This window comes from Atractosteus spatula, chromosome 7 (assembly GCF_055471065.1).
Source record: "Atractosteus spatula isolate fAtrSpa1 chromosome 7, fAtrSpa1.hap1, whole genome shotgun sequence".
NCBI lineage: Eukaryota > Metazoa > Chordata > Actinopteri > Semionotiformes > Lepisosteidae > Atractosteus > Atractosteus spatula.
In genome coordinates this window covers 41266273-41279600 of record NC_142712.1, presented here as the reverse complement: position 1 = coordinate 41279600, position 13328 = coordinate 41266273, and the positions used below count along the sequence as shown (strand labels likewise).

Below are 13328 nucleotides of genomic sequence, written 5' to 3'. Positions count from 1 at the left end.
CAGTTTTTTAGTTAATTAAGGTAAAAAAAATGAGGAAAAGTTGCACTGGGGCTATTCTGCAGGTTTATGTTATTATTTATAATAAGTAATAAGATAAGCAGATGCCCTTTTCTGGGGTGAATTATAATATTTTGCAAAGCTTACATTGTGCAAGTGTATATCTGTATATATTTACACCTTTCACAGCTTATAATTTACATACCTCATCTTGTCATTATTCATGTGTGAACAGGACATGCTGCTGTGCCCAGTTCATCCCTCGTGATCTGGAGAGTGTTTTAGGGAGCAGGCAGTGCTGTAATGACCTCTTGCTGTCCTTCTCTCCACCAGCGACCAGCGCGGCCTCCGGCTCTTTCAGCACGAACAGCCCGGCCAGTCCGCTCAGCTCAGTCAGCCTCACCAGCCCGCTCAGCCCCTTCTCCCCTGTCTCGGGGTCCCAGGGCTCCCCCACCAAGCAAATGGGTACTGAGGTGAGCACCAGCCACCCCCACATCCTCCCAACCATGTCCTGATCCTAGCACCCTAATACCCCAACACAGGATCAGGGGGCTAGGCGGAAGTGTGTTTCAGAGAATACAACTGGAGACACTTCTTTCACGGTTAGCAAAGAGCCCAGCCACTTTCTGGAATCGAGTGTGCAACATCTGGTAAAAGCAGCTTTGATCTGACACAGACAGGAAGGATTGAAAGGTCTTCTGTTTTGCAGCCCTACTTCTGCTGTGATGTTTTAAGCACGATACACACACCTTACCTTGCTTGATCTCTTCCACACAGGGCTGTCGTCGACTCCAGTCGTCTTGTTTGATGGGTCTGCTGCCTGTGACTATTCACATCTCATGTTCTTCTTGTGTACCTATACATTTTATAGATATCTTAAGGTTTTACTTTCAGACACTGGAAGAGGACAAAAACACTTACTACCACCCTCAAAGCCAAAGATTTCAAAGCTTTGGAAGGATGGACAACTCTTTGTGTGTCAGAGAGCCTTCTCGAGCTTTTTGCAGCTTTGAAAACAGATGGATATCCCAGTCTTCGCGCTCTTTTTGTTGGTAGTGTGTTGTTGAGTTTACTGGCACAGGAGCCTCACTAAACCGCCGTTGGAAGGACCCCAATCTATTCGGCGCCAGCTCCAAAGCTTGGCAAAGGCTTTAAAATGGCATTTTACAAATTATTGGCTTTCTTCTGCCGCTGTCCTGACCCTGCTGTGCTTTGCTAGTGGTCGCTCGGTGCTCTCAATTACTCCCTCGCTTGTTCATGCACTTTTTTCCCAGTGCCCCAGTTTTTACACCATTTACCGACCATGCTGAGCAGTCCCAGACCCCATCGGACTCCCTGTTCACCCAGGACAGCTTTTAAGACAGAATGGAATTTTAATGTGGCACTGAAACAGGGATGACATTAACTTTTAAATGAACTATTCTCAACTCAGTCAACTACTCTCAACAACTCAGTCACTCAATGTGAGTTAGGTTTTATGTACGAATAAAGTAAAGTGAATTCTTTATCTACTTAATAATATGAATAACTTTTAAAAATTTCACCCAACAGCAAAGCACATTTTCACTTAATATACTTTAGCACACATGAAAGGTGCCTTGTGAAAGTTAACATTACAATATCTTGTTCCAGGGTAATTTATTTTAACTCCTATTCTGTCTCAAAAGTGTCTGGGGAAGCATGGAGTCATGCAGTCCCTTTAAATAATGAGCTAATCAATTAGTGGAAAAAGTACTGTGCAGAAGGACAACTCACAAGCAACTATTTCCATGTAATTCAAGTGCAGAATAAAGTTTGTGCTCTGTACAGACAAGAGGGGGATGCGATCCAGCTAAAGGTTAAATTTCCGCTCCTGAAACCTCTCTGGCTTGGCTGCTATTCCTAATGCACTCTGTGCTCTGTCTCTCTTTCGCTTTCTCTATCTTTTTCTGTATCTCTCTCTATGCCTTAGGACATTGGCCCTCCGCGGCCCCCACTCCCCAAATCCTATCTCCCCCTGGAGTCTCCCCCCGCCATCCCCCCTTCCATCCCCCCCCTGCCCTTTGACAGCACCCCTTGGCTCCGTGGCGTCGGCCTGCGGTCCGACAGCATGGAGGAGGAGGATGACGGGGAAGAAGGGTCTCGACGCAGACAGGTACCTCTTCTACGGGACAGGAAGAAGGCTCCCCCCCACCAGCCCTCCATCCCCCACCCCTTCCCTGGGTCGGTCTGCCTTCGCCACAGCCACAGCCGAACCCCCAGCCCCCTCTAATAAACCCCCACGCACACACACTCACCCCCTTTTCATTCCAGAGCTCTTGTCGCTGTTCGTGCGCTGTCCCGAAACATCGGCACAAATGACAGCTGGAAACAAACTGCGTGGAGGCCTTCAAAGCACAAGCCTCCACATCTACCAGTGTCTCAGAATACTTCCCTTGTTATTTTAATTTAATTTGTTCCACATTACTACAAGTGGTTTGAATTAAACATAAGCTGTAACCCGTTTTTTAAGTCAGTAAAGAGTAAAAGCACGGCAGGAAATTGGATCCAGTTTGGCTGATGACAAACATCTGTAGCCGTCACAAGAGGCAGTACAGAGGGTACAAGGATGAAAGCCTCCACTTATTGTGTTTCCAGTTGTTGCTGGCTTTGGGGCCTCTAGCTTGCCTGAGGTTCATGTGTTGAGGAGAATAATGAGGTTATTTACAGAGGTAAGAAGCTCCAGAGGACTCATGGCTGCCCCCACTGTTGCTCTCTCAGTTGTGACGTGTGCGTTCCTTTGTCCATCAGTCTGTCTGTCCCTGTGTCTGGTCATGCAGTCTGTCCTCTGTCTCTGTCCTTGGAAAACTGTGGCACATCTTCCTGGGAACCATGAATTGTGAGCTTCTAAGTAGGGTACAGTAGCCTGGCACCAGATTATTTTTTTAATGAACAAAATTAAAAAATCGGCAAGGTTGGTGATATAAATTACTTTCAAACTCAGTGCTGAACAACAATCATTTTGGATTCTGAAAAGAGCTTGTGAGGTTATTTTCTATCTTACTGCACAAGGATGAGAAATTTGGAGTTATTTAGAGCCGACCATGAAAGAGTTTTTTAAAATGGCTTAAAATGTATTCTTACCAGTTTCTTTACACAAATGGCTGAAAAATAAGAAAGGAAACATGAATGTTTCAAGAATTCTTGAATGTTTCAAGAATGAAACGGGTAGTTTGAATGGATCAAAAAATATTTTTTATTGAATGAAAAAAGTCAAATTATCCAAAAGTCAGATTATCAAATTATAATTACATTTTCCACCCAGCAGAGTGGACAGACTATTGAGCTTTAGTTTAATTCTTTATTCTGTACTGTTGAGAGGATTAGAGACTTTTGGAGTGACCGATCTGACGTTCTCTGACCATTTTAATAAACCCAGATCTTGAAGGATCTCTTTCTCCAGATGTGAGTGAGCCAGGGAGCTGGACTCAGTGGCACAATGCCCTTGTTTTCTCCGCATGTGTCCTTTTACACACACCGTGACTTAACAGAGCCAATGCTCTTCTGTTCTGTATCTGTCTTCCAGCACAAATTCTCTTATATGTCCCACATGCCCACTGGGGAAAAGCCCAACGGCAGCGAACAACAGGAGGCAGAGCATGAACGACAGAGCAGTCAAAATAAAGGTACCATTGGACAGAAAAGAGTTCTTCTTTTCCCAGGCGAATGTGTTGTCTTTGTGTTGGTTGACTTTTGTTTTCATAGTTGTGTAGTTGTGTAGCTGGCCTGTTGGACACAGTGGTCAGCCAGGCTGTCTCACATCTTCATGTTCATTCCCTGGTTCACACAAGTTATTTCCAGGAACTTTATTTTCCTCTTACATCGTAAGATGTGCTGGTTGAGTTGGATATGATACTTGAAATTGCCTCCCCCTCTACCAGGGTCTGATGATTTGTTCACATGAAGAAGGGAGCTAGGCACCTCATTTCATCCTCACCTCAGGTGGCTCTGCTGCCTATCAGCCCTGTGCTCTGGATTGAGAACAGGTTCCACAGAAAGGCTACAAACCAGTGTAGTTCCAGTGTAGCTCTGTAGTTCCAGTAGAGCAATAATACAAGAAGATTTCTCCACAACTATGAATAAAACCTGTACTATTGTTTACCTCACTACAACAAAAGATATTGCTGCCACAGAATCAGTCTAGAGAAGATACATTCCTGCACTTTAGGGACTGTCCTATGCTGACAGGCTAACAGAATTAAAGCTTTTTAGTCTTAGAAGTCAGAGAAGACTGTGTAGGGACCTGATCCATGTGTTCATAATCTTCAGAGGCACTGACAAAGTTAACCTAGTGGACGTCTTCAGAATCCACAGTTTAACACACACCAAAGGACACAAGTGGAAACTACATACACCTTCATTTAAAACTGAGAACAAAAGGCACATTTTTACACAAAGTGTTTTGGAGGTTTGTAACAAGCCAAGCAAGACTTCTTCAAATAAATAACCAACTGAGGATATTTATCAACCAGCCAAAAACAGGCTATAGATAGGCTGTACTGCTCTCATCTGTAACCTTTCTTATGTTCTGCTTGGAAAAGGCTTTCATCATATTTATTTATCAAGACCATTTAATAAGATATAAGATAACTCTTCAAAAAAGCTGACTGTGTTCCCAGGGTTTGGAGCTCAATTTCTTCAAGTTATATAATCCAGTGTTATATAATCCAGTTTTCTGCCTGTTTGCTTATTTTTTAATTCATTAATACAAGAACTGTCTGCTTCTAGTTGGTGTTGTTCCCCCAAGGACTAAGTCACCTGCAAGGGATGAGACAAACTCTTCAGATCCCATGACCCGCAGTAAAGCCTCAGGGAAGCAGCCCAATGGGCACATTTCCAGGGTAAGGAGCACATGGGGCACTCAAAGCACACATCTGATTGAGCCTGTGGTTTTAAATTGGGCATCCCTACTTGCAGGAAAGTGACTGCCCCAGGTTTCTCACAGTACTTTTGTGCCTGTGGTATAAGCGTTCTGCACGACAGTGTTTGCCATTGCATGGTACATGAGGATAAGCTACAGAATGTGGATGTGCTTGTGTCTTCTCCATTTTATGCATAGTGTTGTAGCACCGTTCAGTTCTGTTACGGCTGCATCGGGGCTACTCATCTATGATGCTGCTCTGCAGTAAGAGCTGTACATAAGTAAGATCTTAAACAGCTGCTCACTGTGCAGTAGAATCTCTCAGAGACCTTCTGCAGGGGCAGTGATTATTAAGCCAGAATTGTTTTATTTCAGGAGCGCCCGAAAAGCGCGGTGTTCCAAGCAGAGGTGAAGTCCAAGATGAGCGTGGAGGAGCAGAACGAGAGGATCAGGAGAAACCAAAGCAGCTCCATGCGGGAAAAGAGACGCAGCCTGCAGCTCTCGAGCGGGCAGCAGATAGACGGCCTCAAGCCCACCGTCAGCTACAGGGTGGTATGAGCCACTTCTCAGCCCTTACCGATTGGTAGATGGGTCCGGTGCACTTCCGCTAATTGGTTCCCTTTCGCCCACGCAGGTACGTCGGAGACTGACCGCTCACGAGGTCGACATCAAAGACCTGGAAGCAGCGGTACGGGGGGAGGGGGTGGAATCTCCACGCGAGGAGATTGCGCGACTGCGCCGCCTGCAGGTCGAGCCTGAGCACTACGACCTGGACATTGGCAAGGAGGTAGGCCTTGAACTTGCTGCTTTTTTTGACCTCTTTACAACCTAATGAAATTACAGTTATCTACTGTGCCTTTTTTCTTCTACTGTGTATAGTTTTTTACATGGTAAAGTAAAATTTCAGAATTAACCATAAGGTCCAGAAAAAGTGAGGTGAAATTAATTGTGTGTGATTTTTCCTCATGATTTCAATAAGCTACCAGCCAGTTTCACCTTTTTTTAGTTTTAAGTGCTACTCACGCCAGTCACTAGTGGCGCAAACAGTAAGTTCTGTCCAAAAATCTATCCGAGCAGCTCTTGATGCCAGACAAGGTTCTGATCCCGGAGCGATATCTGGACGCAGAACCCGAGGTGATGCTCAGCCCGGAAGAGATTCAAGAGAAGCAGAAGAAAGTGGAAAGAATCAAGACGCTCATCGCAAAGTCAAAGTAGGTGGTAGCATTGTGAGGTACTTACAGTTGAACCTCAACCAGCTAAGACGAGGCCCAGACGGACCCACAGTGGGGGAAGTGCCAGCCCCAATCGTGACTGTTGCTTCTCTGGCCTCTCTTCAAGGTGTAGAGTGCCTTTGCCCGCGACTTGAGGCTCCATACCTGCTCCATCGTTTTCTAATTTAAGGTCCATAAAGAAACACAATGCAATCGCCAGCCTCAAGCTCCACATGCGTTTTTGTTTAACCATCACCTCTTGCCCTTGCCTGCAGGCAGGGGGTTAGGAATTCGTCACAGCTGGACAGGATGAGTGTTTTTACTTTATATAGCTTTAATTCCACTTCCAGGACAAGACTAAGAATACTACCATTTTCTGTACCATTTGACTCCACAGCATTCTCAGTTTAAGTTTATTTCCTAAGAAAGATTATTACAAACAAGAGGACCCATTCAGCTACTACTGCTGTATCTGTTTGATAGTAGTTAATGGATCCAGGGATCTTATCCAGCTGTACCCTGAATGAACCAGGGTATCGGTTTGAATAACACGCCAAGATGCCTTGCTCCAGACTCCCACAACCCTGTAGGCAAACGTGTGCCCCCTTGTCCTCAGTACCAAACGCACCTCCACGTAGTCTCGGCTCGTGTTCCACTGTTAATGCATGAATGCGTCTGTGGACACGGCAGCTTCGCTGTTCTCACTCCGCCTCCCCCTCGCGCAGCATGCAGAACATCGTGCCCCTCCTGGACGGGCCGGCGGACGGCCAGGCGGACCCGGAGCAGCAGCGGCAGGAGCAGGAGAAGAGGATCGAGATCTCGTGCGCCCTCGCTGCCGAGGCCTCGCGCCGGAGCAGGCTGCTCTCCGGTGAGGACACCAGGCCGGCCCCGGGCTCACTCGCTCCACAGCTGTTTGCCTTATCCAAAAACACCAAGCAACATTCCCCTGTGATTGATGTCAGAAATGCAGGATTACATGGCTTTTTACAGGAAATATTTACCCTCACGGCAGCAGGATAGACTCCTCTAGCAGGATATCAGATGTGGAAGAACTGCTGAAGTCACTGAAGCACTTGTAGGCAGAATCACAACTGTTGTTATCTGCACCTTGAGGGTCTTTGTGAGAACCGACTAAGTTTGTTTTTTGTGGTTTGCCTTTTATACCGAGTCTTGGCAGTTTTCCTAGCATTTCAGATCATGAACATTCACTGCAGTCCTGAAGATATTTGCGTAGCACTCATTTCTAACCCCTTCATTTCCACTTCAAGCCTCAGCCCTTCTTCCACCGCATGTCCCACATCAGCTTATCACATTAATTGATCCATCAGTTCGTCATACCAGCTGAGCATTCTCGTCCCCGCACATGTGACGATACACCATATCTGTATGCACAGATATAAAGGCCGTCTTTCAGTGCCTTGTTTTCTGAAGATGTGAATGTCATTTTAGACTTGTTGGGTGTAGTCACATCTTCTGTCAGACTTTTAAAGTTCTGTGGAGGTCTCGCTTCAGTCTACAGCGATTCCAGCTGTAATGCACCTTCTTAAGCAACCTTGTTCAACTTCCCACCTATCCGCTTCTGATACTGCATCTCTACAAAGCTAGCTGTATTTTGTTTAAAGCAGGATATTTTGTTTTTTTTTTTTATTATTCACTCCATTCCATTCCAGCTCAGTGCGTCTCCCCCAGTCCTTCAGCCTCCCCGACTGACCTGGTCCCCCCCCTTTCCGCTGACCTCTCTGACTCCTCCCACTTCATGAAGGTCTGAGGCTGCCCCAGGTGAGTCCCGCCCACAGCACTGCTGTGCCAGTGATAGCCCCGCCCCCCTGAGCCCTGCCATCAGTTCACACCCATCCTGCTGCAAGCCTGTGGTTTGAGATAGAAGGAAGAGATAGTCTGTACAGAGGTGTGCTGAGCAAGTCAAGGACTGCAGTGATGCCTGCTTGATCATACTGTAGTGCCTGAGGTGATGCTCACATAATTTAATGCACATTTCTGTTTTTACTTCCCCTGGAGAATTACCTCGAATCATTCTAGTTTTATATTTAATTGCTCACCTGTGAAGGAGGTAAAGAAGGGTGAACAATTTTACACAGTCATTGATCAAGATGAAAGTCCTGGAGTCATTGTTTTGTAGCCAGCTGGGAGTTCACTCTGGTTCTTATCTTTTAATAACCTTTTCTTGCATATTTTGGACATTTTGACACTCTTTGTTCCACTTAAAGTTCCTCCTGTGTAATTTTGTGAGCTTGAAGGAGCTTTCTAGAATCCCTTAATATACCATGAAAATAATCCTTTTCAGATGCTGTTTTATGAAATGTACATTGGATAAGGAGTTGAAAATTGAATACAGTAAGTGTGTCGCTGTACTGAAAATATCTCAGTTTCTGAATTGTGACTGGGCTATCTAACTTTGGTGAATTTTGTATTGTCAGTGAAAAAAGTAATCAAGCAAAATCATTTGACATTTTCATCATTAATGTATCCTCTGGTAGATACATATGACAAGACAAGAGTGTCATGCGGTTTCAAAATGTATTTTAAAGGAATCAGTTGATCTACCGGAGCCACTAGGCTGCTTAAATATTAGGCTTCTGCTTCAACAGCTAATATGAGAAGATCAAAATATTCATCAGAAGGATGCAAATAAGATAACTTACTGCTTTTCTTAATCTTTCTTTCTCTTGTTTTCTCAATGTTCTCAGCTCAGGCCCTGGCTGCTGTGAAGTTCCATGGAGCAACATTCTGAGCACTTGATGAAGAAAGAAAAGTTTTTTTTTTCTTTTGCCCATAGAGTATATTTTTTCATTCTGTTATTTTAATGACTGCGAGAGAATATGAGTAAGAACACTGGGAGCCCACGACTGTAACGTTCTCTGTTATGTCACGGAGCAGTACTGGCCTACTAACTCTAGGGGGGACGTCATCTCGTCCATACGACCAGCCACAGGCAGTCTCCATTTACTGCTAACCGACAGCCAGAATCTCCGCTGATTGGCGTGTGTCAAGCAGAATGTGGTCATCTAGAGAAGAACATCGAAACCCTACTGTGGTGAGAAAGCAAGCACAGGTTGGAGAACATACAGTAACTGATTGGTGACAGATTTCAAAACCAGTCATCTAGAACCACCAAGCATTCATCAGACACAGAGGAGTGCAGTGCAGGTTCTCTAAGCGTTACTGCTTTTCCCTTTTGTTGGTCTTAATGGAATGTAGCTGCGGTTGGTAAAATTCTAAACCCGCATTGAGCCAGATAGTCTCAAGGGCTCTGCTTCTGACAGGGCAGTTCATTCTGCATGGGACTGGGAGCCATGATATACTGTACGGAGACCAAGCAAGAAGGTCGATGGTGAGGGGAAGTGATTCTGTGGGGGCTGTGGTTGTTCCAGGGTGTTGTAGACCTGACCAAAACTCAAGAACCAAAGCAAGAAGACATCTCCATGCACCTCTAAATGACTTGACATCATTTGGGCTGCAACAGCCGGGCTGACGTTTTAGTGGTCTTTTCAAACCCAATGCCTGAACTTTTTCGATGGCAGTGCAATCTGACCATACCCTGTTGATCTACTGTAGGTGGAGAAAAGACAGGCCGGCGGCTCTGCGTCCTTTAGCACTGGGACCAGTCCACCAGCAGTTGCTGGTTCCAGTCATGTGGAGTGAATGTCAGCATTGCGGGTTGGAGTTTGTAGCATTTCCAAGAGCACAGACGTTCTACTTGTATACCTGCTCATGGCTCAGTCGGACGTATGTTCCCAACACACCAGAATTAATCACACTCTGTCCTGCTCCATCAAGGCTCTGCTTCAATGAAACTCTAATCCCCGTTTTTCTTCCTAAAATAGGGCTTGTTGTACTAGCATCTCTGCAGTGTGACATCTCTCAGCACTTTTTTGATAAACCCTATAATGAGGTATACTTATGTACTGACCGTTCCTTTTCATTGTCTTTATTGTACACAGCGCATTCGCTGCATATACCTGCAGTTGTGATACTGATACTCTTAACATGAGAAAAATTGTAAATGAAACAGAAAGAAAAGAAGTGACCTTAGAATTTTAAGTTTGCTTAGTTGAAATGCCTGTTTGTCAAGGTCAAGATGGATCAACAGCTTGCAGTACAGACACTCAACGCAAAGCATTTTTACCTATGACTTCAATCACAGGCTTTAAAGCTAGCAAACAAAATTGTTAACTGTTACATTTGTATTTGATATTTCATTGATACCCATCTTAAAATCATCAGATGTTGACTTTTGGGTCAACGTTTTTTATTCATTTAATGGTGTGCAGAAAAGGCGTCTTTATGGGTTTCTGTTGTATCATCAATGTGGTGTGTGCTGGTTTTTTTTTTTAAATACAAAATTCAAAGCCAAATGTTTACATGAAAAATACACCTCCACTGTACATTTTCTACTTACAGGAAAACAGGAAAAACAAGCTTAATAAAGTGGTATTTGCTTTTTGTATCACTTCGATAAAACTATTGCGGCCTGCTCAGAGAGATTGCAGATCATTTGTTTCGTTTTTAGATGGAACACACTTTTTATGGTTTGAATTGTTGGGTTTGTACTGTAAAAGTTCAAAGGACATTTCAATTAGGCCTAAGCATGTAATTTAATCGTCACAATGTCTACATTTCATAAAGGAGAGGACTGTGCTGAGTAGTGGTTAGGACTCTGAGCCAGAGAAATTCTTGCACTTCTTCTTTGAGCTGATTAACTTGAGAGTCATTCACTTTGGTTTTGCCTTTGCTCAGCATGGCGACATCCACCAGGACAGTTTCTTAGGTCAGCATTTGATGGTGAAGAGCATGAGTTGAAATGCCAGCGTGGATTGGCTTGTTCTCTCTCATTTCCGAGCACTAAAGGCTCTGAATCATCTACAGCGGGCACCTGGAGCCTTGATCACCTAGCAGGTGCCTGTCCTGCTGCTGAGGGCTCGCTCAGCTCAGAAGAGTTCAGACATGTGTCCCCCCAGAATGGGCACTAGAGTCGCCCAATTTAAACGGCTGTCTTAGATACTGAAAAGGCTGTGATATACTCCTTCTGCCAGTGAGTTGCTGGCCCGTTCTGGATCTGACCTGTCTCCTGTCTCTACTGTGAGCACTCAGGCCATCAGACCAACCGTTGGCATTTGAGCTTTAAAACTGTGGGTAAGGGTGCAGCTCTCACGTCGGCTGTGCCCTTGTGTGAATGGCTTTTACTTGCTATCCTATGACACGGAGAAAGCGTTGCCTTCTGTTTCTGTGAAAATATATCCACTGTTTCTAGCTAACATTGAGCTGTGTTTATTGATAAGCAAAAAAAAATTAAATGATAACTTTTGAAGCAGTTTTCATCGATCCCAAACAGCAATCTTCATAGATACAGAAAATGAAAGCAGGTATGTTTTTAGCTAAATAACATAGCCAGATAGAGTTTCCTGAAAGGCAGCTTGTATATCTAACTAGAAAAAGAAATACATGTGGAATCTCTACATATTGAAAAAACAACTTTAAATGAGCAGAGTGTGCAGCACTTATTGACAGTGCAGTTGCCATTGTTGTTTATAGCGTACAATCCAGTATACACTGATTACACAGAGATGTTGCATTAAGTTAGAATGTATTTGTGTGATAATCTTAAGTCACAGTCATTGAGCACCCACCATAGTGTTTCACTTAATTCCAGTATATTCATAAAACACGTTAAATGGTCAACCAAAGGGACAAGCTAAAATGGGCCTTGTAAGAGCGTTAGGTTAGGTTATTTGGTTCAAATGAATAAAAACAACAACTTTGTCTTGGTAAGTCAGATACCCTCAGGTCATGAGGATTGTAATACAGCATTTTCATGGTCTTTTCAAAAAATCATCAGCCTCTAATGCCTGTTGACAAAAGGCTCACTTTGACCAATCCTGCCCTGTCCAGCTGATATAAACAAACCCAGGAGATCTGACCCTTGTCTGTGTTGTGGCCCTCAATGACCAGAGGTGTGGAACCTACCACTTCAGCAGAGAACACTGTTAAAGTCCGCTTGTCTGCTAGATCAGAATTGTGCCCGTTTCGTTGTCTTTTGTGGTTAGAGGAAATGTTAGTTTTCAGTGTTGCTGTTTGGGGGACGTTAAAAAAAACTGCTTGTACTATGCAAAAAAATAAAACAGGCTTGCTTTAAGAATTTATTGTTCTTGCAATAAAGCGAATGTATCTGAATAGTTTTGCCTTTTTGTTTAGATGATTTTAAGGGAATACAGCAGTATTTTTTTTCCCAACAGAATAACAGCTTACTCTTAATAGTAATATATTATTAATGTTATTTTTGGTATCATTGTTATTTTGTGGATATGATGAGTAACACTGCCAAAAACATTGCAGAGCCCTGCCACATTAAAATGTGCAGACTTTACACACTGATGATTCGTATGGGGACACAATACCAAGCACAAAGTGGAGCAGACCCAAACATAGCAATATCTGATCCCTTGGCCTTGCATGTCACATAGGCCCCAAGGCAGATGAACATGAAGGGGGCTGATTTTTATCCACAGTTGTGAACCCCTTTATGGAAAACTGGACGACTATCTGGATGTGGGGAGTCATTTTAGTCTGGCAGAGCTCTCCGCTAAAGATGTCTGTTGCAAAAGAACAAGCCTGGATCACAAACCAAATTAGGTTGTCATAGCACTGCTGTAGCAATAGATGTGTTGATGTGTTGGTTCTGGGTAAAGTTACTTTTAAAAAAAGTATTTTTTACAGTTACACAATACCTGTGTAAAGGACTACTTTTTAAAAATAACAATAATCTCAGAGAAATTCCTGTAAAGCCATCAGTTAGAGTGTTCTGTGGATGTGTGGATGTCATTACCATGTAGACTCATGAATTTTCCCTTAAAAGCAATGCCTCTCAACTTCTTATTAAGAATTACCACTTATTAAGTAACTTGTAGCTGTAACTAATTACTTTTTAATAAGTACGTTTCCCAAACCTTTTACATGTTGCAGTGCAGAGTAGCAGCCTGGATTGAGCCCCTCATGGACCGGGCAGTACTGTAAAAGCCAAGGTTTAGATCTGAAATGCAAGATGTGTTTTGTCAATACAAGTTTGTTTCAAAATGTATAATTTAAAAACTCCAATAAAATGTATTTGAAACAAAGATGAAAGCCTCATATCCTCACCTATTTGTTAACAAAAGGTGTGATTACAGTGGGAGGGATATGCCATTTTCTCTGCATATTATTCAAAGCACTGCGATGGACAGGCGTCG

General features: G+C 43.7%; 1 protein-coding gene across 9 annotated transcripts in view; it reads left to right on the top strand.

Moving 5' to 3' along the window:
* Positions 1-13217, top strand: part of plekha6 (pleckstrin homology domain containing A6) — an 82497-nt gene extending 69280 nt beyond the window's left edge. For 7 of the 9 annotated variants that reach the window (XM_088920856.1, XM_088920854.1, XM_088920852.1 and 4 more), the window contains 9 exons: positions 331-470; positions 3542-3641; positions 4744-4856; positions 5252-5428; positions 5511-5663; positions 5954-6087; positions 6813-6955; positions 7758-7866; positions 8793-13217. In XM_088920856.1, the coding sequence (XP_088776982.1) occupies positions 331-470; positions 3542-3641; positions 4744-4856; positions 5252-5428; positions 5511-5663; positions 5954-6087; positions 6813-6955; positions 7758-7855 (1058 nt within the window). In that variant the 3' untranslated portion in view covers positions 7856-7866; positions 8793-13217. Of the gene's footprint in view, positions 1-330; positions 471-1948; positions 2132-3541; positions 3642-4743; positions 4857-5251; positions 5429-5510; positions 5664-5953; positions 6088-6812; positions 6956-7757; positions 7867-8792 lie in introns of all 9 variants that reach the window. The other 2 variants (XM_088920857.1, XM_088920851.1) reach the window with 2 other exon arrangements.
* Positions 13218-13328: the final 111 nt, after the last annotated feature.